The sequence below is a fragment of the Gracilinanus agilis genome, chromosome 2 (genome assembly GCF_016433145.1).
Source record: "Gracilinanus agilis isolate LMUSP501 chromosome 2, AgileGrace, whole genome shotgun sequence".
NCBI lineage: Eukaryota > Metazoa > Chordata > Mammalia > Didelphimorphia > Didelphidae > Gracilinanus > Gracilinanus agilis.
This window is the reverse complement of record NC_058131.1, coordinates 545,117,696-545,141,470: the sequence shown is the minus strand read 5'-3', so window position 1 is coordinate 545,141,470 and position 23,775 is coordinate 545,117,696. Positions and strand designations below refer to the sequence as shown.

Genomic DNA, 23,775 nt, shown 5'->3' with positions numbered 1-23,775 from the left:
CTGCTTCACTCACCTTGATGGCTGTTGGAATGAATTGTTCTTTGAAGTGGTTCTCACTGGTACCAAGAATATACTCTCTCCCCACCTCTGCCTTGTGGAATCCCCCATTTCCTTCAAAATTCAGCTCAAACAACACCATCTACATTAAAACTTTCCAGATTCTTTAGCTACTAGTGACTTCCCATTCAAAACTATAAGAAACGTGTTAATTTTCTGTAAACCTTGTATATACATTCCTGTATATACACCTCCCCCAAAAGAATGCAAGCTCTTTGGATGCAGGGATTGTTTCTTTTTTGTCTATATCCACAATACTTTGTACAATGCCAAGGGCATAAAAGTCAATAAATGCTTGTTGTATGATAGATTGATTTCCTCTGTGGATCTTCACACAACATGGTTTCAAAACTCCTCACCATCCTGGTCACCCTTCTCTGAACACTCTCTAGCTTATCAAAGTTAAAGTGTGGCACCTAGAAATTAATATAAGTGTAATCTGATTGAAAACCATCTACTGGACTGGCAGAGGATTTGTTGGCCCTCTTTATATAACATGAGACTTCGTATGTTATATAATATAAATTTTGAAGAGCAATGTAGTTTAATGTTATTATTGGTTTCCTTTTCATGTCAGGGATAAAGGCGATATCATCCTGAGTCTCCAGAAGTCTGGTTATGAGGGTAAAGGTAGTTGAATAAGTAAAAATCTTAGAGTTATATATCACATATATATATAAATATATATATATATATATATATCCTAAATATCTGGAAGAACTCAAAATATCTAGTTAAGAAAAGAAGTCAGCTAGATGGCACAGTGGGTAGAATGCCTGATCAGGAAGAAAGATTCTATTTCCTGAGTTCAAATCCAAACTCAGACATTTATTAGCTATGTGACTCTGGACAGGTTGCTTAACTCTTTTTGTCTCAGTTTCCTCACATGTAAAAATAGTTGGAAAATGGAATGGCAATCCATTCTAGTCTCTTTGCCAAGAAAACTTAAAAATAAAAGAGGGGTGTCACAAAGAGTTATACATTCTTAAAAAATGCCTGAATGACAAAAGAAGTCTATATTCTTTTTAAGATAGAAAAGAATGATTCGGATTTCCTCCACACCTTTTCACTCCATAAACAGAGAGATTTAGAGCTCATTTTTAAGACTGGTTGTTGTGAAACAAACTGAAAAATGATGATGGTATTTTCTAGAAATCCACAGCTACATTTTTCTTTTTGTTCTTTGCACCCTAAGTAGCAATTCTAGGTACCAGACTTGTGGATGTCACTGAAAAATGCCTTCAAGTCCCCAGTGAACTTTTCAATGCACTGCATACTTATCCCAGTAAGTCATTTGGGGCTCTGTAAAGCCTCTGTGAATTAGATCCTGTCAAACTGTGGTAGCTACAATGGTAACTTTCTAGTATTTTGCTGGCACTTCTGAGACTTGTCCCTGATTGAATAAGACTAAAGCAGGATCACTGTATTGTGAGCCAAGCAAATAAAGCATTATTTATAAAGACTAGGGGCAATAGATTTTTTAAACCAATAATTTTCTTTTGAATTAAAATTTTAGAATTTGTTTTTTAAATTGTGTAAAATAATTTAAATATACGAGATGATATAAAAATCATTTTAGGTAATGGAAAAAGTATTGAATTTGGAATCAAAGCATATGGGTTGGCTCTGACATTTTACTTTTGTTGTTTTTCAATTGTTTCACTTACATCTGACTCTTCACAACCCCATTTGGGGTTTTCTTAGAAAAGTTACTATAGTGGTTTGCAATTTTCTTCTCCAGTTCATTTTAAAGATGAGGAAACTAAGGCAAACAGGGTTAAGTGACTTGGCCAAGATCACAGAGCTTGTAAGTGTCTAAGGTGAGATCTGAACTCAAGAAGATGTCTTTTTGATTCTGGGCTTGACACTCTCTCGACTGCACCACCTAGCAGCGTATAATCTTGGCTAAGTGGCATAACCAACTTGACACGAGATTTCTCATCTGTGAAATGAGGAGATTGGATTAGTTGAGTTCTAAGATTCATTACATTCTCTAAGTCTATGTTAAAGTTCAAAAATGTCATAATAGAATTTAAATTATAACCTTGAATCCTTGACTATGAAAAAATAAATTATGGTCATTTTAGTAGTTTAATAAATAATATTTAGCATTTTAAAAGTACCTTAAGTTTTGTAAAGTGTTTTACACATATAATCTCATTGGATATGTTACAATATTCTAATATGATTATGTTCCTAGACACTTGTTTATATAAATGTTAAACAAAAAACTCATTCACCAGATTTCCAGTTGCCAGTTGTTGAATTTTTTGGCCATGATGACCAATAAAATATACTAAAAGAGAACATGTCTCTTGCTTCTATGAAGCCCTTTTCCATTTTTACTAGTATAGTGGTAGAGAAAGAGAGAAGGTGTCAAAGGGTGCTAAGAATCAAAGAGTTCTGGGACAGCTGAGTGGCTCAGTGGATAGAGAGCCAAGCCTGGAATTAGGAAGACTCATCTTCTGAATTCAAATCTGCTCTCAGACATTTCCTAGTTGTGTGACCCTGGGCAAATCACTTAATCCTAATTGCCTAGCATTTACCAATCTTCTGCCTTAAAATTAATACTTAATATCAATTTTAAGATAGAAGGTAAAGTTTATGAAAATAAAAAGAATCAGGCATTTTTTAGCTACCCTTGTACATTAATTTACCTGTTCTCATTCTTAATGTATGTAATTCTTATGCTAGAGGTTCCTTCCTAGCATGAAGTCTGATTTTTGTTTGAGGACGTCTCACCTCTCTAAAGAACTCTTTGAATCCAAGATAATCCTTTGAATTTCAATATCCAACTCATTTTACTCCCATTTGGACCTAACTGTTCACTGTATTGCTCTCCCCTAAGGTAGCCAGGATAGCTAGGTGATGCAGTGCTTGGCCTAGGGTCCTAAAGACTCACCTTATTGAGTTCAAATCTGGTCTCAAACACATACTAGCTGTATGATCCTGGGCAGGTCACTTAATATTGTTTGCCTGAGTTTCCTCATCTATAAAATGATCTGGAAGAGGAAAAGGCAAACCACTCCACAGTATCTTTCTTAAGAAAACTCCAAATAGGGTCATGATTCTGACATAACTCAGTAATAATAAAAACAAATGAATATTCTATCTTTGCTTAAAGGTGTTTATTCTACTTTTGGATATCTCTAAAGTAAAGAAATTTTCATTACATCAAGCCTAAATATGTCTCTTTGCAATTTTCACTCATTGTTCCTACTTCTATCTTTTAGGACCCCATAGAACAAATCAAATTCCATTTTTTTTTTTTTTTTTGGTGTTAGTCCTTCAAATTCTTGAAGTCAAACTGTGGGAGCAGAAACATAGAAGAAAAACATTTACTTGATCACATGATTCGATGAGAATATGACTGGGGATGTAGACTCTAAATGATCACTGTATTGCAAATATTAATAAATGGAAATAGGTCTTGATCAATGATACATGTAAAACCCAGTGGAATTGCTTGTTGGCTTCAGGAGAGGAGAAGAATGAGGGGAGGGAAAGAACATGAATCATGTAACCACAGGAAAATATTCTTAATTAAGTAAATAAAATTTAAAAAAGGAACAATAAAAACAATTTTTGAAGTCAGCGATCCTCTCTGCTCATGCCTTAAGTCTTTTCCAATCCAAACATCTTCAATTTCTTCAACCATTCCTCATATGGTACGATCTCTTCATTATTCTAGACCCTCCAGATTTATCAATGTCCTTCCTAAAATATGGTGCCCAGAACTCTAAACAATGCTCCATACATGATCTGAACAGAAAAAAAAATGCAGTAGGAGAATGATCTCCCTGATCTTTAAACTTCATCACGCTACCATGGCCTGATAAGGTAACAGTGGAAGAAGCATTCACATTAACAAAACCACCTAACTATATATCGAAGAAAAAAAAATTAGATTTAAGAAAACCTTCTCTGCTGACTTAAGGACTCTGCCCATTATAAAGAGCCCAAAATGCAAATAAATTCATAGTTTCACTTTTCATATCTTATGGCTTTTTCATTCTTGAGGAGCTGCTAAATTGCTAGCTGAAATATGATAAGTAACATACCTGATTTTTGTTTTGTGCACACAAGTGTTTAATTCTTTCTAATTGTATGAAACTTCAAGAAAAAATTATCTGAGAAAGAACTATTAAGTAGCTCTGGAGATGAAAGCAGAAGTAGGAAAATATTTTTTAAAGGTTACCCAAGATAAAAGGCTTGAGCAAACGTGTAATAGGGGATGTGTTCTACAGTAAGCTGATGGTCAAAAGTGATAGAAAGTTTAATAGCATCAAAGAAACATCTTGCCTGAGAGAAGGTTATAAAATTACAAAAACAGAGGAACATCTAATATTAGAATATTTGATAACAAAAGGATTTCAGATAAGAATCGCTTTGGCAAATTAAGATACTAGAAACCTGTGAAGATAAGGAGACTGTGTACAGGAGTATCCCCCCAAAATAAATTAAATCATGCAAATTTTGTAATATGGATTAAATGAGATGATCATCCTTACACTACCTATCCTCACATGGATGTTGTGGTACATAAAATATCATATAAATGTGAAATTTTATCATTATTATTATCCATAATCCCAAATTAGATATCACTGCCAAGGAATGCCTTCAAAAATATGTGGAAATTGATTACATGGATGAAAGATTACTTTACTCTTTTTCTCATTTATGAGGCAGCATAATTTAGTGAAAAGAACACAGGGTTGAAAGTCAAGACACAGGATCAATTCCTTGGGTTCAACTAATATTTCAATATTAACTATGACCTTCATCAAGTCACTTAGGTGGTCTAAACCTCAGTTTTTTCATCTGTAAAATGAGAGAGCTAGATGAGATCATCTCTAAGGTGCCTTTTGGCTTAGAGTTCTATTATTAACCCAACTTTTGACTGCAAACTATTAGATGGACTGTCAGCTGTAGGATCAGATCCCTTCCTTTATAATAGTCACCGCTTGTCACAGCCTTCACTGAAAGACTTGGGAAGAGCAGGACATAAAACAAAACTTCCTCAAGCAGTTCATAAGGTATTGACATGTTGTCTCATCGACAACAATAAAAATAAAAAATAATTAATGCAGGAATGTTAATATAGTCTCATTGGACAATAAGTCTAAGGGAAACTACCCATCCAATGCTAATGCTATATATGGCTCAAATAAGTATTTTTAGACTTTATTAAGTGGGTCACCACAGCTAAAAAGACAGCACCAAGTGATTAATGTTCTCCACATTTACCTGGGCTGGCCTCCAGGTAGCAGATGCAGTTCATCATTAGAGTTTTACTTGATGCCTTTCTACCTTGATAGAACCTAATAGAGCTTAATCTCCACTGGATAATCTTTGAGAACCCAGAATCATCTTCACACTACATTGAGGCAGCATGAGTTGCTTGCTACCTACAAAGCCTGTGTCTTTTATACCAATATTTTCCTGTGAGACTACAGTATTCGGAACATTATCATCTTCGAAGAATCAAAATTGAAGATGAGTCAAAGGGCAATAGCAAGATGCACATAGAATATATTTGGAGATTGTAGAATATTCCCAAAGATAACTTTCACTCAAGAAATGGCATATGAAAAAACAAAAACTTGAAAAGGAGTTGAGCTGTTCATATTATGAGAATAAGAAATAGACTAAGCCTTCCCAGATAGGGAAGATTCTCAGTGTATTGGATGGATCATATATGGAGAAATATAGATGAGAATGACACAGAATGAATTAGTTATGGAAAGGCTGTTATCTATGTCAATGAAGGCAATACTTACTCTGGAGAGATCACGAAGCAGGCAACACTAAGCTCACCCACTTCCAATGGGAAAATATCTACCATCACAGTTCATTTATAGCATCATTTCTCTTCAACAACTGCCATATTTTTAGTCAAAATCATTTAAAAATTTTTTAAATTTTAATATTTTATTTTGTGCCTTTTCTAAAACCCAAATAGACATCTAGTCCCAGAATCAGTGAAAGAAGATCACTTGTGCTTTCTATCTATCTCTCTCCCACTGAAAGATGATGCATTTCATCCAATGATGAGTTATTCCCATCTTACTATTTATTGCCAATGATTTTTTAGGTCTACTTAATGTCTTAGTCTTTTTCTTCTACATATTTTGCTATACATCATTCCCTCTGAAATCCATATTATTAGAACTGTCATGCTGATCAACTATCCATTGGTCAATCAGAATGACAGCCAGGCTGGAGGTAATTTATTATATTTAGAATTTATGTACATTAAGTAAGTCTTTTAGAGAAATCCTTTGTTTATTTTAGAGAAAGTAAATTTAAAATATTTTACTTTATTGGAAAGTCTACAAAAAATATCATTCTAATGCAAGAGAAAATTTTAAAATTGTGGGTTACTTTATGTATATCTTTCTAAACTATTATGAGTGACACACTAAATAATACATTGGAAAGAAAATTCTTATTTTGAAATTTCAATTTTTTGATGTACCAAATATCCTTTCGAGAAACATTTTTACCCAGAAATTATTATATAAATTAATTTGCTAATTCACTGAAAAATATGTTCTGAATACCAATTGTACCTTCCACAATTATTGTGAGGCTTAAGGAGGATAATGTTTGCGAAATGCTTTGCAAAATTTAAAGCACTATATAAATGTCAGTATGATGATGATGATGACGAAATCAATTCTAAATAGCCTTTGATTTCTAAAAATTGAAAACAGCAAGATTTCTTTGTCTAGCCTGAAAAATTACAAAGAAATTTTGAAAAAAAATTAAAAGAAAGAAAGTTGTACAGGTAAAGTCAGGTAGGTGGGTATCAAACACACTGAAGAAGAAAAGACATAATTTAATGCAACTTTATAAAAAGCATCAATTAAAGGGGAAAAATAAAATCATCTGTTGTTCAAAATGGAAAGCCACAGAACACTACTTACTCATTCCCTCTCCCCCAAATCATAAGAACAAGAAGAATGCACTTCTTACCTGCCATTGATGAGTACTTCAGAAAGTCGGTTATTCACCTGGTTATCACTCTTATGGCGAAACTGCAAGTGCAAAAATGTTTAAGAAAAAATCATTGAAATCACTTTCTTCTGTCCAAAAAAAAAATACTTGGGAGACACTTGGGCTCAAGGTTCAAAAATGCCACCGACCCTCTTCCATAAGCCAGTCTCCACATAAACTAGCATCTTGCCTACAAAGTTAAGTTCTGGATGTTGGCAACTAAGAGAATTAACCATACATATTCTTCCAATTCACAGGTTTGGAGTTGACTATTGATTCTGCATGGTTACAGGAAAAACACATCCAATTTTGAATCCTCTAAGATGGAAGTTTCTCGTTTCTTACACATATGTACTCAATACTTTCTTTATTAAAACATTATTTGCTGAATAACATTTGATCATCGTTTTGTTTTATGGATTTCTTTGAAGTTGAAGAAATATTTGTATCATGAGCTTTAGATCCAGAAAAGTTCTGATTGATGTGAAATGAATTTATGTGTTATCACACATTAGTGGGAAAATACAATGTTCAGTCTAGGATTATATTTTTAAAACTGAGTGATTTTATTTCCTATTATATTCCTAAACACCCTAAATTACAGCATTAACCATAGAATTTTGAAGTGCACTAATGCTCATCATTATGTAGTCCAGATCTCACACAATTCTGGAACCCCTCAAACTATTGTCATTCCCTTAGCAGTTAGCACCCATCCTGAAAATTAGCTTGAAGCTTTAATAAATCTCAAAGATATTTAGCAATCCTGAAGTAGGAAGAGCTGGTAATCTTTTCCCTGTGTACCTATTACTTAAACAAAGGCCCCCACTAATTCTCCCTTCAATCCCTGCAATCACACATGCAATGAAAATCCATGCAAAACCACATTAATTTGCATGTAGTAAGCCAACATGGACAGTATCCCATATGCAATGGCCATGAGCAGATGTATAATACCCAGTATAAAAATTAACATTGCATGTAGTATAGTTAAAAACATTGATCTAACTAGGGGGAAATATTCAAAATAAAAATAAAAAAAATATTGATCACTGCATTTCTGGGGAATATATGAAGTATGAATTATATATAGTCTATGATTAGGTACTATCTGGTGACATTTGTAACTGCTTTATTAAACATTATACATGGAATGTCTTTGCATTTCTATGGCAAAATGCTGCCATTTCTGTACCTTTAGTGTTCTGAGACACACTAGCCTACAATTCCTGGCCAGAAGTAGAGATAACTGACTGTCATTATCTTCAGCTCCTAATGAGTCAGGCTTTTTGGGTGGTCTCCATTCTCTTAAGAGCCTTCATACCTGGCATAGTAAGCAGGAAAAAAGAGTGAATGGGGATCTCTGGTTCTAGCCTTCCTTTTTCCTTCTGTCACAAAAGAGAGCAGGGCAATCTTTGCATATGTCTCTACCCTCGAGTAACTATCAAAATGCAATTTCCTTTTCTTCTAGATCTTAACTGAGATCTCCATATGAGTCTAAAATTATATCATAGCACAGTACCATATACACTGTAGAAGCTTAATAAATATTTATTGAATTGTTGAAGCCAGCTTGAGTACCTAGAGATTCTTGCAGGTCATTTGATTGCCCACATCCAGTGGGAATTTATAAATGATCTCCCTATAAAGGTTAGTTAGGAATATGCCAGTGAAAATGCCAGGTTATGTTCCTAGAATCAAACATTTTTGGATCTGGAAGGGACTTTAAAAGTCATTTTGTTCAACTCCCTTGTTTTGTCAAAGAGAAACCTGGGGTCCAGATTGGGTGAGCATATGGTTCTAGAGATAGAAAGTGACAGTGACCCCAAATTTAATATTTTTGCCACCATGGCACAGCATGTACTACCCTCTAGTGCTAAGCAGATCAACTTTACAAGCCTAATTACTTCCTTTCTGATCAATGGGGTCCATTTTACAAAGGGTTTTTTTTTTGAGATTAATAAATGGAACAAAATTAATCTAGAAATCCTCTTAGGTAGAATAGGAGTGACATTTTGGTATTTCCGCCCCCCCCCCCCAATTCTTGAACTTTTTCATATTTCTCATGTCCTGGTCATGAATCTTCCTGCTAAAGCCAAGATTGGTACAATTCTATCTTCTGAAATTTTTTTTAAAAGGCAGAATCCATCATTTCTGAAACCTTTTCTTATTAACTTTTAAGCACAACCTAACCTTAATCACCACCACCCTCCCCCAGTTCAGAGATAAACATGCAAAGGCAAGAAGTTGCCTCTAAGTTTCTATCCAGCTCTAATTTTTCCTTTTTTTCATTCTCTACTATATCATTCTTATCTTATTTGCCCCTAAAATCAGAAAAAGAGCTCAAAAGAAAAGGGTCATTTGTGTCTCTTATGAAGGCATTCCAAGATTGATAAATATTAATAATATGGAAATGGGTTGTGAACAATGATACATGTAAAACCCAGTGGAATTGCTCATTGGCTCCAGTATGGGGGAGGGAGGAGGTGAGGGAAAGAACATGAATCATGTAAATACGGAAAAATATTCTAAATTAATTAAATAAATGAATAATTTTTTTAAGACTTGTTTCATTGGTTGCCTCAGCTAAAACATCTCATTAGCTAGTAGTGGCCAATCTGCTAGTGATAAGTCTCTCCATAACTAGATGGAAAATTCAAGTCCTTCATCAGGACCATCCTTGAAACTTTCCATCATAGTGGAACTTGCCAGAGCTACACCAGAGCCCTAGTGTAGCCTTCAAGAGACCTACTTCATTTTCATATCTTGAAAAAGTCTCAGAGTATGGCATTCTGAAGGCAATCTTAAGGGGGGGGGGGAGTGAAACTCAGTGGAATTAAAATGTCCTGTCTGTTAGCTCAGAAACAAAGAGAAGAAATTTAAGCCTCTGGAAAAAAAAAGGTCTCACAACAGCAAATGACGCTTCACTCACAGTCAATTCATATTTCTCTTAACAATTCCCTTTTTTTCAGTCTCTAATGATACCAGATGAGAGAACTTTTGGTAGTTGCCAGTCTCCCTCTCTTTAACACATTATACTTCTGAATAGATTCAATCATGGAAGAAGTATATATACAAAAAATGCTAATTTATCTTAATAGCAATTTTCTTTAAAAGCAGATTTCTCAATATATGAATCCCACTCCCCACTCCTTTCCAGGATCATCACCTTCTACTCCAACTGCTCCTTATTTCACAAAACTGAGAAAGTGTAAATTTTTTTAAAATTTAAATTAAAATGACATGCATTTATTAAGTACTTATGTGCAAGATGTTGTTGATGTTATTTGTTCTTCATTTTGGAAGAGGACCAATGACATCACAGGAGGATGTCTTGACTTCTTCCTGAATTAGATTTAAGTGAGGCAGAATTGCACAAAGTCATCAGCCTCATTCTCTCTTCCACATACATTGGAGTTCAGTGACAAGATGAAAAAGTCAGGCTGAGTGGTGACCCAAGATGCAGATGACCATGCCATCTTTGATGTCTGACCAAGCTCTAATCATTCCACAGTACCTACTTCAGCCACCCTCATGGCTACTGGAACAAATTGTTCTCATCTGCCCATTCTACCATGGGAAGTCTTCATATGCTCTAGATAGACACCTCTTTGACTCATCAAGGGTTTGGTCAACCAGATACCCTCAACCTAGTTTAGTCCATTTGTCAAAATGATTTATCAAGGATGTGGCTCCTGGGCATGCTACAGCTTCTTGGAGTCACAGGTGTAAGCTGAGTGCTGAATAGAGACCAAAATTGGATGAGAGGTCCTGAAAAGGGATCCACAAGTCCTCAAAGGAGAGGTGCTAATCTTCTTTGAACACCCATGCACCTCAAGACATTATATGTAAAGTTTTCCCATTAGTTCCCCAAAGATAAATTTTTAAAATTTTCAGCAAGATTGGAGTGGCAAGTTATTGTGGTGAAGTGCTGTATAGGAGTATACACACAACAAGTAAATAAGCCATACTGTATTCATTTCTATTCAATAAACATTAGGCACCTCTAGTGTCCAATGTATGTTCTAGATGCTAGGAATAAAAATGAAATAGTCCCTGGAAGTTCAAGAGATTTATGTTTTACCTCTGTGTATTAGATAGGAGAGAGAAGTGAAAAGAAGTTGAAGTGATAAGGATGGCTCCAGGATAAATACTCACATAGTCATCAGTGGCATCTTTGACAGCAGTAATAGTTAACACCAGGACTAAAGGCACAATGGTTGTAAACCATGACAAGGAAGATATTTCCGGAATTAGCTGCAAGAGACAATTTTAAATTTTATTACCCTAAAAGTCACAGGATGTTATTAGCCAACAATTTGTATTTTTCCTCTGAGAATATAATTTAATAAAATACAATATTGTCACCTAAATTCCCCTCAACTCAAATGAGTAATAAGAGGAAATTACAAGTTACTTTCTGTGAAATAAGCTTTTGTATTCATCTGCAAACACACATCACATTATTAAATATTTTTAATTAACCCCCTAAGGGACTGAATTTCATAATGCATTTTTTACAAAGTGGAGAATTTTCTTAAACTCTGGTGAGCCAGTGAAAATTAATTTCTTCAGTGCTTTCACAACCAATATTAATTTGACAAAAAAAATTTAGAGACATTAAGTTCTGTTTCATTGTCTTTTTTTTTTCAATTTGACATTTTGAGCTTTAGATTATATCCCTCTATTCTTCCTCTCCTTTTCATTCCTACCCCCAAACATTTGAGGCTCTTTCTACATATTTCCTAAGGGTGATATGGCCCAGGAGTAGGGTTCCTCATCTATAAAATGAAGGGTTGAACTAGAAGGCTTCTAAGGTCCCTACCAACTCAGGCTGTGGCCTAAGGATGAAGCTGTAAAAAATATTTAAGTAAGGGTTACCTAAATCCTCTTCCCATCTTTACCACTAAATTGCTGGGTACCCTTGTCATTTAACCTTGGTTTCTGTTACCTTACTGGCAAAATGAGGGATTGCTCCCTAAGCTTCCTTACAATTCCAAAATTGTTTGCCTCTGAAAAAGTATTCAGCTGTAGGAACAGTAGACCCTGCTAAACACTGAACACTGGGTTTAGGGATTTCTACCCAAGCCTGAGGAATCTGAGAAAACAAAGCTGCCCCTAAAAAAACTGACCCCAAATACAAAAATAGTGACAAGAGACACACCTAAATAATTAAAAATAAATGCAACCAAAAGCAGTCTCTGGTATTAAAAAAAACTTAATTTTGAGAATTTGGTGATTTCAATAATTTCTTAATCAGAAGCAAATGGTGGCACAGTAGATAGCGTGCCAGACCTGGGGTCAGAAGGACCTGGATTCAAATCTGATCTCAGACTCTTCCTAGCTATGTGACTCTGGGCAAGTTAACCCTATTTGCCTAGCCCTGGCTCTTCTGTCTAAGAGTCGTTACTAGGACAAAAAGTAAGGGTTTAAAACAATAATAATTTCTTAATGAGGAAGTATTTATACTTAGAAAACTGCAACTAATGTCCTAGTCCAGTGATGGGCAAACTTTTTAAAGAGGGGGCCAAAGGAAAGGAAATGCTCATCTGTCCATCTGTTTCTAAGGCTCTTTCGAAGTTTCATTGTATTGTATCCTACTCACTGTATTTGTCAGATTAGGAATAATGTTGCACTGCAGGATAGAACATTTCAGGGGGCTGCATCTGGCCCAGGGGCATAGTTTGCCCATCGCTGTCCTAGTTCAATGTTACATCATGAAGTGGAGATTAACCTTGGTTCTTGAAGGTTATATTTACCAATAAAAAGTAAGCTCCTGTAGTTCCATCAAGTTGAAAGGACTTTGTGGGAAAAAAATAGTCTAAGGAAAATCTCTTTGACTCTCCATCTATTCTAGCCAGTCGCCGGCTCAGAAAATAAAAAGAGGAAGGATTATAAATTAGATTGAATTAATTCATTGAAATAAAGATGGGATTTTTAAAAAATTAAAATACCTTTAGGAAAAAAATTCATTTCAAAAGGGTCTTTTTCAAAAAATTCCTAATATTTCCATTTTATTTGGGAGATGTTGGGCTTGGGGTGGATTTTGAGACGGGAAGGAGTCCACAACTATGATTTAACAGGTATAGACATTCCCTCTAACAAGAAATATCAATGATACTGTATACTTAGATGAGAAGTTTTTAATCTGGGATCCACAAACCCTAATTTTAGCAGATCTAAGATAGGATTTGAGTTCTTGTCTTCCCGACTTAAAGGACTGCTCTTCTCCATCCTACTATGGTATCTCTCAAAAATGAGGAATATGAATGTTAATCAAATCACAAAACTATATCTCTTTATTTCATTTGTTATTAGTAACTTAACCCATCTGCACTTAGGTTTACCCTTTCCTCGATAAAGGAAAGAAAGAAATTAAACACCATTACCCTCATATTAATACAATTCTCCACTACTAAATGCTTTTATCAAATACATAGGGTGTATCTTATATCTTCAAATAAAAGCTGCTGTGTCTCTTCCATGAAAAAGACAAGGAATAATGAAAGTTGGCAAATTAAGTTCTGGAAACAGCTTAGTCTCTTTTTGCCTCAGCTCTGAAAATATGAGCAAATGAGGAAATAAGAAAGCCTGGAGGGAGGTTATTAATAACAATTACTAGGGTCGGATATGGTTCAAAAAAAAGACAAGACTGAGTTTAAAAGTGGCTTTGATACTTAAAATGATGAATGTGATGTTTTAATGCATTTCTGGCACTCCCAAATTCAACAAGAAAAGCTATATAATAACCATGAAAATCTGATCTAAAAGGACAATTTACCTAATCATGGGTAATACACTAATTGGATTTCTTCATGTTTCCAAAAGTTAGTAAAATAACTTTTAACTACCAATTCAGCAAATCAAATTCATTCCAAAAAAGCATGTATTAAGCATCTACTGTGTGCAAGGAACTCTTCTAGGTGTTAGGGGCAAAATGGAAAAAACTATCTCTGCCCACAAGGAGTTTATTGTAAACCATATGATAAAGAGTTTGTGCTTTACCTGCAAAATCAGTAGGAAAAGGAAATAGGCGTTGGCCACCCGTTGGAATTGTTCAAATAAATTAATAGGCAAGAAGGTGAGAACATTGTATTTAGAGGTATGGATGCGGTTATTCTGGAAAAGAAACATAACAATATATTAGTATTGGCAGAGACACCCAATCAATCAGCGAGTATTTATTAAACACCATTATGTGTCAGGAACTGTGCTAGGCTCTGAGAATACAAAGACAAATTATAATGCACCAAGACTGGAAAAGGAATATTAAATTTGAGTACCATCAAGTAGGGTGCTACTAAATGTTTAACAACTAATACTCCCCCCCAAAATACTCCTGGCATATCTAAATTTAATCTGAATTATTAAATTTCTTTATCACTTTCTTAAATCTAAACAAGATAATAATTAGCCAAGCTATAATTTGTAGGTTTGCTAATTTCTGAAGTGTAAATGCTCACATTGAAAATTTAACAATTGACTCAAAGATTCAAGCTGGCTCCAACACACTCCTGGTCCTGTGCCAATTTGTTAGCTGTCAAACTTGAGCAAATCACTTCCCCTCTTGAGCTTCAGTTTCCTCATCTGTAAAATGGGATCAGGGGCAATGAGTTAGGTAATTCCTAACATGCCTGCAGTTCTAACATTCTGGGATTCAACACATCTGCTTCTCAATAGAAGTAGCCTTAAAATATGAGAGCCAAACATGAATTGTGCTTAGACAAGATCATGGGATCCTAGTACATTATAAGTACAATATAAAACTGGAAGGGACCTAAAAGTTCTTCTGGTCTAAGCCCTTCATTTTACAGCTGAGAGCACTGAGGATTAAAGAAAGAACATGATTTTCTAGTGGTCACTCAGGTAGTAAATGACTGACTTATTATTTGAACCCAGATCCTCTCATTCCAAATCCAGAGCTTCCATTACCACCAACTCCCAAAAGTGAAAGGATAACTAACTACAAGGTTTTATACATGGTGTGTTGCTCAAGCCTGGCACTTTTTGTGGATTGACTTATTCTTTATAATAGATGAAGTCTTTGTGAAAGCTCAGCAACACACCTGGGACAAAAAGCCAGGTTGCAACTCCTCCACCTCTGAGATTATCTATTCTCGTATTTCTAGTGTGCCATTCCTGTATCTGACCCTGGTTTGAGATGAAGACTCATCAAGGTTCTACAAGTTCACATATGGACTTGGGAACAGTTCCTGATGATAAACAAGAACCAACATGCCCAGTGACGAAAATAAATTAGCCCGAGAACCAACACATGAGATAACAGGCTATTAGAAATCCAACTCGGATCCTACAGGGTCAGAGATTTAGAGCTGAGTGGGACCTTCATCATCATCTAAACGAAACACTTCATTTAAAGATGAAGACCAGCCCCCAGAGAGGGTTTAACCAAGGTAATAAGTGGCAGCATTAGATGTGAATCGAGCTCCTTGAGCTAACCCTATATCCAGGACTCCTTCCACATGTCATTCTATACATTTCTTAAGTTATACTTTCAAAGAACCTTATGTCACTAAGAGGGAGAAGAGATTCAAAGGGAACCTGCAGGAAGGCAGCTGTGTTATTTTTCTCTGCCAAGTGACTTAATAATAACAGTAAATAATAATAGCTAGAAGTATAACACTATATAAATGCTTATTCCCCTCTCCCATTATAGAGTTCCTAATATGTGCTAGGCACTGTGCTAAGCATATTAAAATTTTTATCTCTGATTCTTACAACTCTGGGAGGTGGGTGCTATTATTATGCCCAATATATAGATAAGGAAACTGAGGTAGAAGAAGTCATGTGACTTTCCCAGATTTAAACAAATAATAAGTATCAGAGGGTGCTACATTTGAACTCTGGGCTTCCTGGCCCCAGCTCAGAATTCTATATAACTTTGACACCTAGCTGTCTTAGGAGCCAGAGAAATGGAAATGGTAAGAGTAATTGGTTGCAATCCCCCTAGCTGCTAGTACCCTATGCCCTTTAAAAATCATCTTGTGGAATGTCCTTCGATTGGGGAATGGCTGGACAAATTGTGGTACCTTTTGATGATGGAATACTATTGGGCTCAAAGAAATAATGAACTGGAGGAATTCCATGTGAACTGGAATGACCTCCAGGAATTGATGCAGAGTGAAAGGAGTAGATCCAGGAGAACATTGTACACAGAGACTGATACACTGTGGTACAATCAAATATAACGGACTTCTCTACAAGCAGCAATGCAAGAATCAAGAGCAACACTGAGGGACTTATGAGAAAGAAAACTAGCCACATTCAGAGGAAGAACTGTGGGAGGAGAAACACTGAGGAAAAACAATTACTTGAACACATGGGCTGATGGGGATATTATTGGGGATGAAGACACTAAATGATAACTCTAGTCCAACTATCAATAATATGGAATTAGGTCTTAATCAATAATACATGTAAAACCCAGTGGAATTGTGTGTTGGCTAAGGGTGGTTAGAGGAATTTGAGGAAGAAGAAAAGAACACAAAACGTAACTATGAGAAAATACTCAAAAGAAAAATAAAAAAAGAAAAAATCATCTTGTTTAAATTTTGTACATATTTTATATTTTGTATATGTTTTATATTGGATCACTGCCTTATGCGATAGAAGAGCATGCCCAGCTCAGTGAAACTATGAGCTATGCCATGCAGGGTTACCCAAGACAGACCAATCATAATGGAGAGTTCTGACAAAAGTGATCCACTGGAAAAGGAAATAGTAAACCACTCCAGTATCTTCACTAAGAAAATCCCATGGACAGTATTAAAATGATGAAAGATATAATACCAGAAGATGAGCCCCTCAAGTCAAGAGTCCAATATGCCCAACTAGAGAAGAGAATAGGACAAGTATAAGTAGCTTCAGAAAGAGTGAAGTGTCTGGCCCAAGCCAAAAAGAAACTCAGTGGTGGATGTATTTAATGATAAAAGGAAACTCCAATACTCTAAAGATTAACAATACAAAGAGCCTGGAATGGAAGATTTAGGAACCAGGCTAAGCTGGATATGGTCAAAGAGGAGATGGAAAATTTAAGCAGGGGTATTTTGGGTGGCAGTGATCCTAAACGGGTGAGAATGAGTAAATTGAATTCAGGTGATCATTACATATATTACTAAAGGCAAGAATCCCTTAAAAGAAATGGAACAGCCATCAAAATCAATAAAAGGGTATGAAAAGCAGTCCTGGAGTATCAGCTCAAAAAAGCCAAAATGATATCTATTCAAAGCCAAGGCAAACCATTCAAGAATATAATAATACAGGTATCCCTTCCAAATCACAAATTCTCCCATCAGTTTCAATATATTGTAGATCAACATAAGAAATTAAATGAGAATTTGGGGGGAGTTTAGTAAAAGCTACAGACAGAACAGAAAAAGTTTAGTCTTAACTTTGGTCTATCTATAGTCTACGACCAATTACTTAACCCAATTTTTATACGAAAGTAGTAGAAACACCTCATGAAAGGAAAAAAGAAAAATCCAGACTTCTTTAGTATGAAGGCAGGGCCAAAATTTTTTATGTGAATTTTCTAGATTTCAGTGGTGCCATGCTCCTAACCCCACCCCTTGGAAGGGATGGATACCTGTACTCTGTTCTAAATTACTCATTCTATGAAGACCTAATAACACCTAGAAGTAACATTAAAAAAAAAAAAAAAAAAGAGGTCATTCTCATCATAGGGGACTGGAATGCTAAAGTAAGCAATCAAAAGATAATTGGAGTAACAAGCAAGTTTGGCCTGTACAAAATGAAGCAGAGCAGAGATTAACAGAGTTTTGTCAAGATAACTTGCTGGTCATCACAAATATGCTTTTTCAACAACCCAAAAGAAGGCTGTACACATGGACATCACTGGATTGACAATAGCAAAATTAAACTGAATATATACTTTGCAGCCAAAGGTAGAATTACTCTAAAGCAGTGATGGCAAACCTTTTAGAGACCAAGTACCCAAGTTGCACCCTCATGGCACATATGAGCCACCCCCTTACCCCAGACAGGGGAGGAAAGAAACGCTCCCATTGGGCTGATGGAAAAAGGCTCAGTAGAGAGGGGGAAGGGAGCAGCCCCCTCTGACACACATGCCATAGGTTTATCAACACGGCTCTATACAGTCAATTATAGAGCTGACCATGACTCAGATCATGAGCTTCTTATTGCAAATTCAGACTTAAATTGAAGAAAGTAGGGAAAACCATCACATCATATAGGTATGACCAAAATAATATCCCTTATGAATATTTAGTGGAGGTAATGAAAAAGATTTAATGGAATAAATTTGGTAGAGAGAGTGCCAGAAGAACTATGGTCAGAGGTTCACAATATTGTACAAGAGGCTGCAACAATTCAAATTCCTCTTAAATAACACATCCTCCAACTTCTGCTTTCTTTTCCCTATGATCCATTCTTTATCCAGCTCCCCCATCTTATTTTTATTATACATGGTCTAACCTTGATTTGGTCCACTCTTGTGGCTCCTTATTGAAAGGCCACTACAATCTTGAATACTACTTTATTTTTCCACTTTTTAGTGCTACTCAAATTTGTGTACTATAAGCAACAACCAAATGGTGCTATTTGAACATTTGCTTAACTGGAGACTTCATGTTTCCTCTTCCTCCCACTTCAAGATCTTCCCTATGGCTAGAATATCCTACTTCCCATCCCCACACACCAACATATATATATATATATATATATATATATATATATACCCACATGCTCATCTATTTAATTCCTATTCATTTTCATAATCCTCTTTTAATTCCCTCACTCAAAATTCTTGTGTTTACCCACAGCCTGACATTTAACGGCCACCAAATTCTAGTACCTACCAATGTTTCTGGCATTATTTCACACAATTATTCCCTTTAATCAATGCCAAATTCTGGTCAAATTGTAATACTAATTATTCTCTGAACTTATCTCCAACTTCTAAACCATCTACCATGACTTTCTAGACCCTCCATGCTTTAATTCAGCTTCCCAGGATCTTTACCTACATCCTCTTCAAAGCCTTCTTTGCTCCCTACTACCCCCTTCCAGCTATTATTCCTCACTTCCTTCTTAATTGCCTCCATTCAATAACGAAGATCATAAAATCATATATTTAGAACTAAAAGGAATTTTAGAGATCATCTAGTCCGACTCACACCCCGCCCCTCTCATTTTACAGATGAGAAATTGGGGTCTGGAGAGATTTATTGTCATATATAGTTTCTACTTAGTGGTTTATGAAATCCTTAAGAGTTCTCAATGATGGTCTAAAGAGTTTCCTCCAAAAAGTATTAATGGTGCCTTAAGCAATAAATAATTGAAGTATATTATAAGTAATATATTAAATTATTCTGGGGATCCACAACCCTTTTCTGTTTTTATTGTTCAAAGAGGTTCACAGAACAAAAAACTTGGGAACCATTGCTATGTACTTTATTCTCCTCCTCCCTCAATAGATTATAATCATATTGAGGGTAAAAGTTATTTCATTTTTGGTTTTGGACTCCTGAAGATCCTCGTTAGCACAGTGACTTGCACATAATAATGCTTAATAAGTGTTGCTGAAATTAATTGAATCCTATTACATTCATGGTGGAGGTCATCCCCTGGCCATTCCCCAGTGGCCCCTTGTTTTTAACTTCATTGATAAGAAACTAATCATCCCCGCCCCTTCCTATAAAACACATTGCTAGTTTTCACAGAATGGATGTTAACTGTTCTACACTATAAAGAAGAGGTGGTTTAATGGATGAAGTAGAAAAGTACTCAGGCAAGCCTTCTCCTCCTTGAATCAAACTGACATTTTTGCCAAAAAATAAAGAACAACTTCCTTTGCTTATGCCTCTGAAATTTTTTTTTGTCTAAAGTATAAATATTTCCATTTCTCTTTACCTAGCTAGGGTTGAAGGAATTGTCAAGACCTGCCAGGAGACCTATTTTTCCATTTTGTCAACTCTAAAGTAGGATGATAAAGAATGATGTTCCCAGCCTACCCCTTAAAACTGTTATGCTATAATGCACCTCCCACAATTATCCTGCTATAAAATAACATTTTTCTTTTTTTCAATCTGTATACTGACTAGAACATTTCTCAGAAATGCGTAATCAAATAATGTTGATAGACTAGCACATTCTGATTTTAGTAGCATAACCATATTATATAATCATGTTACATATTAAAATATATTGAATTTAACATTAATTTTGTGAATTGATGTGTACTACATTCTAGCACAATAGCACAGTAAAACAATGAAAAAGAATGCTGAATTTGGCATTAGAGGAACCAGGTTCAAATCCCAGCTCTAATATTTCATGTTACCTTGGTCGAGTCATTACACTGCTATAGCTTTTTTTTTAATCTACAAAACAGAGAGGTTGGATAACTTCTAAAGTACCTTGGGCAGAAAGGTGGCACAGTAGATAGAGAACCAGGCTTGAAATCAGTAAGAATCACTCCAAAGTCAAATCTGGCCTCATTTACTAGCTCTGTGACCCTGGGCTAGTTATTTGGTCTGTTTGCCTCAGTTTCTTGTCTATAAAATGAGCTGGAGAAGGAAATGGCAAACTACTCCAAAATCATTGTCAAGAAAACCCCAAGTGGGGTCACAAAGACTGAAACAAGTGAACATGAACAAAAAGTACTTTCCAGGGGCAGCTGGGTAGCTCAGTGGATTGAGAGCCAGGCCTAGAGACAGGAGGTTCTAGGTTCAAATCTGGCCTCAGACACTTCCCAGCTGTGTCACCCTGGGCAAGTCACTTGAGCCCCATTGTCTACCCTTACCACTCTTCTTCCTTGCAGCCAATACCCAGTACTGACTCCAAGACAGGAGGTAAGGGTTTTTAAAAAAGTTTTTAATAAAATAAAATAAATAAATATAAATATGAATGAATGAATGAATGAATGAAAAATAAAAAAATAAAACAAAAAAAAAGTACTTTCCAGATTTAACAGGCTAAAATGAATTTCCCTAATGTTAGTGGGGCAAGTAGTTTGAATGCTAACTGAGCAGCTTGGGAAAGAGAGTACCAGGTCTTGATGACTTTCTTTCTTGATGGCTATATCAAAACTTCATAAGCTGGTACCTTTCTCCCTTTCCAGTCTTCTTAAACTTGACTCCCCTATGAGTACTTTGTAATCCAGTGACACTGGCCTCCTTGCTATCCATCAAGCAAGTCACTCAACTCTGGACTGACCCAAAATTTTCATTAGCTGGCCCCATACCTGGAATGCTCTTCTTCTTCATCTCTGCCTCCCAGGTTCCGTGCCTTCTTTCAAGCTTTAGCAAAAATTGAACCTCTTGAAAAAAGGTCTTCCCAATTCTCTTTAATCTTAATGCCTTACCTCTAAGATTCTCTCTCCCCATTCATCCTGTATATTTTTCATTTGTTCAGTTTTTCATTTTTTTATTTATTTTTAAACCCTTACCTTCCACCTTAGAATCAATACTAAGTACTAGTTCCAAAGCAGAAGAGCAATATGGGCTAGGCAATGGAGATCAAGTGACTTGCCTAGGGTGACACAGCTAGGAAGTGTCTGGCCAGATTTGAACCAAGGACCTATCATTTCTAGACCTGGCTCTCAATCTACTGAAATACCCAGCTGCCCCCTGTACAGTTTTTTACATGAAGTCTCCTGCTCTCCCTTATAATGTGAACTACTTGTTTTTTGTTTTTCTTTGTATTCCCAACATTTGGCACAATGCGTGGCATATAGTAGGTGATTAATAAGTGCTAGTTAACTAATTGATTCTCCTGTGATCTGAGGATTGGACTATGTGAGGTTATGCAACTGTTTGATTTGTTCTTTTGTTATGTCTTAATTGTTTTGTTTTAATTCCTTTTTCTCATTACATAAAACATTTGTGGTCTACCCAAATATGTGCATTTCTTTGTGTATATTCTGGTTGAGGTCACAGGGTACAACTGAGAAAAAAAGCTCTAGTTTTTCTATCTACAAAAATGGAATTTGGATAGATGTCCTTCCTACTTTAGGGCAAAAAATTTAGTCTATGTCCTATGGTTGAAGAAAAGATGTCTCTAATGTGGGAGACTAGGGTTTGTTTGGGTTTTTTTTTTACTTAATTTTGTATCTTAATAATTCTATGAGTTTCCCTAAAAGCAGAGAGAATTCCATATGGGCCTGGACATGGGTGAATCTAATCATAGTTATGACAGGGCATAACTCCAGTCTGTATTCTAGCAAGGAAATATAAGGGGAAAGGAAGGAAAGGAGAGCATGTACCCCTGAAGCGACAAGAGAAGAAAACAGAGGAGAGGTTGATAGCCAAAAAGGGAGACCCTATCAGGGTAGAAAATGTGAATAGATTTTCTTCTTGTGTTCTTTTCCTGGTTGAGAATAGGAGTAATGTTAGCTCCCAAGGATGCCACTTTGCTCTCTATAATTATAACCAAAAGTTGAGCCATGAACTCTGACAATAAAACAAATATCCACGAATACAATTTGATTTGTTCCATTGTGTCCAACTCTTCATGACCCCATTTGGAGTACTTGGCAAAGATATTGAAGTGATTTTTACAGATGAAGAACTTAGACAAACAAGGTTAAGTGACTTGCCCAGGGTCACACAGGTAGTAAGTATCTGAAGCCAGACTGGAACTCACAAAGATGAGTCTCCCTGACTCCAGGTCCAGCACTCTATCCACTGTACCACCTAGCTACCTCTACAATTTGCCTACCAAATCTCAAAATATGAAAGAATTACATATATGAACTTTGCTACTAGCTGCTTGTATGACCTTAAGCAAGTCAACGTAACCTACCTGGACCTCAGTTTTTTCATTTGTAAGATGAGAAGGTTAGACTAGATGGCCTCTGAGGCCCCTTCCAGCTCTGTATTTATAATCCTATAAATAGTTTAGAGTTTTGTTTCTGTTTCTTCAACTGCAAATGGGAATAATAGTTTTGTCTCTCTCGTATTATCAAAAAGAGGGCATTTTGAAAGTTAAAAGCCCTGGGGAGGGAGAAATATACATATATTCATATATTCATTCATTTCTTTGTTTGTTTAATTAGCTTATTATTTTTTTAAACCTACATATATTCAAAAGAAATACTAACTGAAACTAGCCATGAAATAATGGAGATGATAATGATGGGAATGATGCTGATGTGGATGATAAGAGATCACATTTATAAAGGTTTTACAAAATCTTAAAAACAATATTTCATTTGATTTTCACAACAAATACCAGTATCATTGCTCTCATTCTCTCTATGAAGAAACCAAGACTCAAAGAAATCCAATGAATCATCTCACTGTTAGAGGAGGCAGCAATTGTATTTGAACCCAGACTCTGATTTCAAACCCAGAGCTCTTTGAACCCAGGTTCCCTGCCTCCAAATACAATGCTCTGTCAACCATATTATTTATTCTCTCTTCTCTCCCCCATCCCTAGTTCATCACAAGAAAAAACGAGCATCCAAAAATAGTCAGTGTTCAGAATCTCCTGCATTTCCAATGACCTATAACAGTATTAATAATTATATAAGCAAACTAATTTATTTTTAACAGCAGTTTACTTTTATCTTTAAAAGTTTCCCTTAAAAAAATGAGTCACATATCAGAGGATAAACTGAACCAGATCTATGGTTGTCTAGGGACACACTCCCTAGCAGTCTGTGGCTGGCTGTGAATCACACACTATCCAAATTCATCTTAGTTTCAAAATGAC

The 23,775-nt window shown here is 35.7% G+C and overlaps 1 protein-coding gene across 1 annotated transcript in view; it reads right to left on the bottom strand.

Annotated features, from left to right (window-relative positions):
* Window positions 1-19,163, bottom strand: part of ATP8B4 (ATPase phospholipid transporting 8B4 (putative)) — a 215,222-nt gene extending 196,059 nt beyond the window's left edge. The window contains exons 1-4 of the mRNA XM_044660050.1: window positions 19,086-19,163; window positions 14,065-14,178; window positions 11,218-11,316; window positions 7,039-7,100 (exon numbers count right to left, since the gene is read on the bottom strand). Of these exons, the coding sequence (XP_044515985.1) occupies window positions 7,039-7,100; window positions 11,218-11,316; window positions 14,065-14,178; window positions 19,086-19,163 (353 nt within the window). The remainder of the gene's footprint in view (window positions 1-7,038; window positions 7,101-11,217; window positions 11,317-14,064; window positions 14,179-19,085) is intronic.
* Window positions 19,164-23,775: the final 4,612 nt, after the last annotated feature.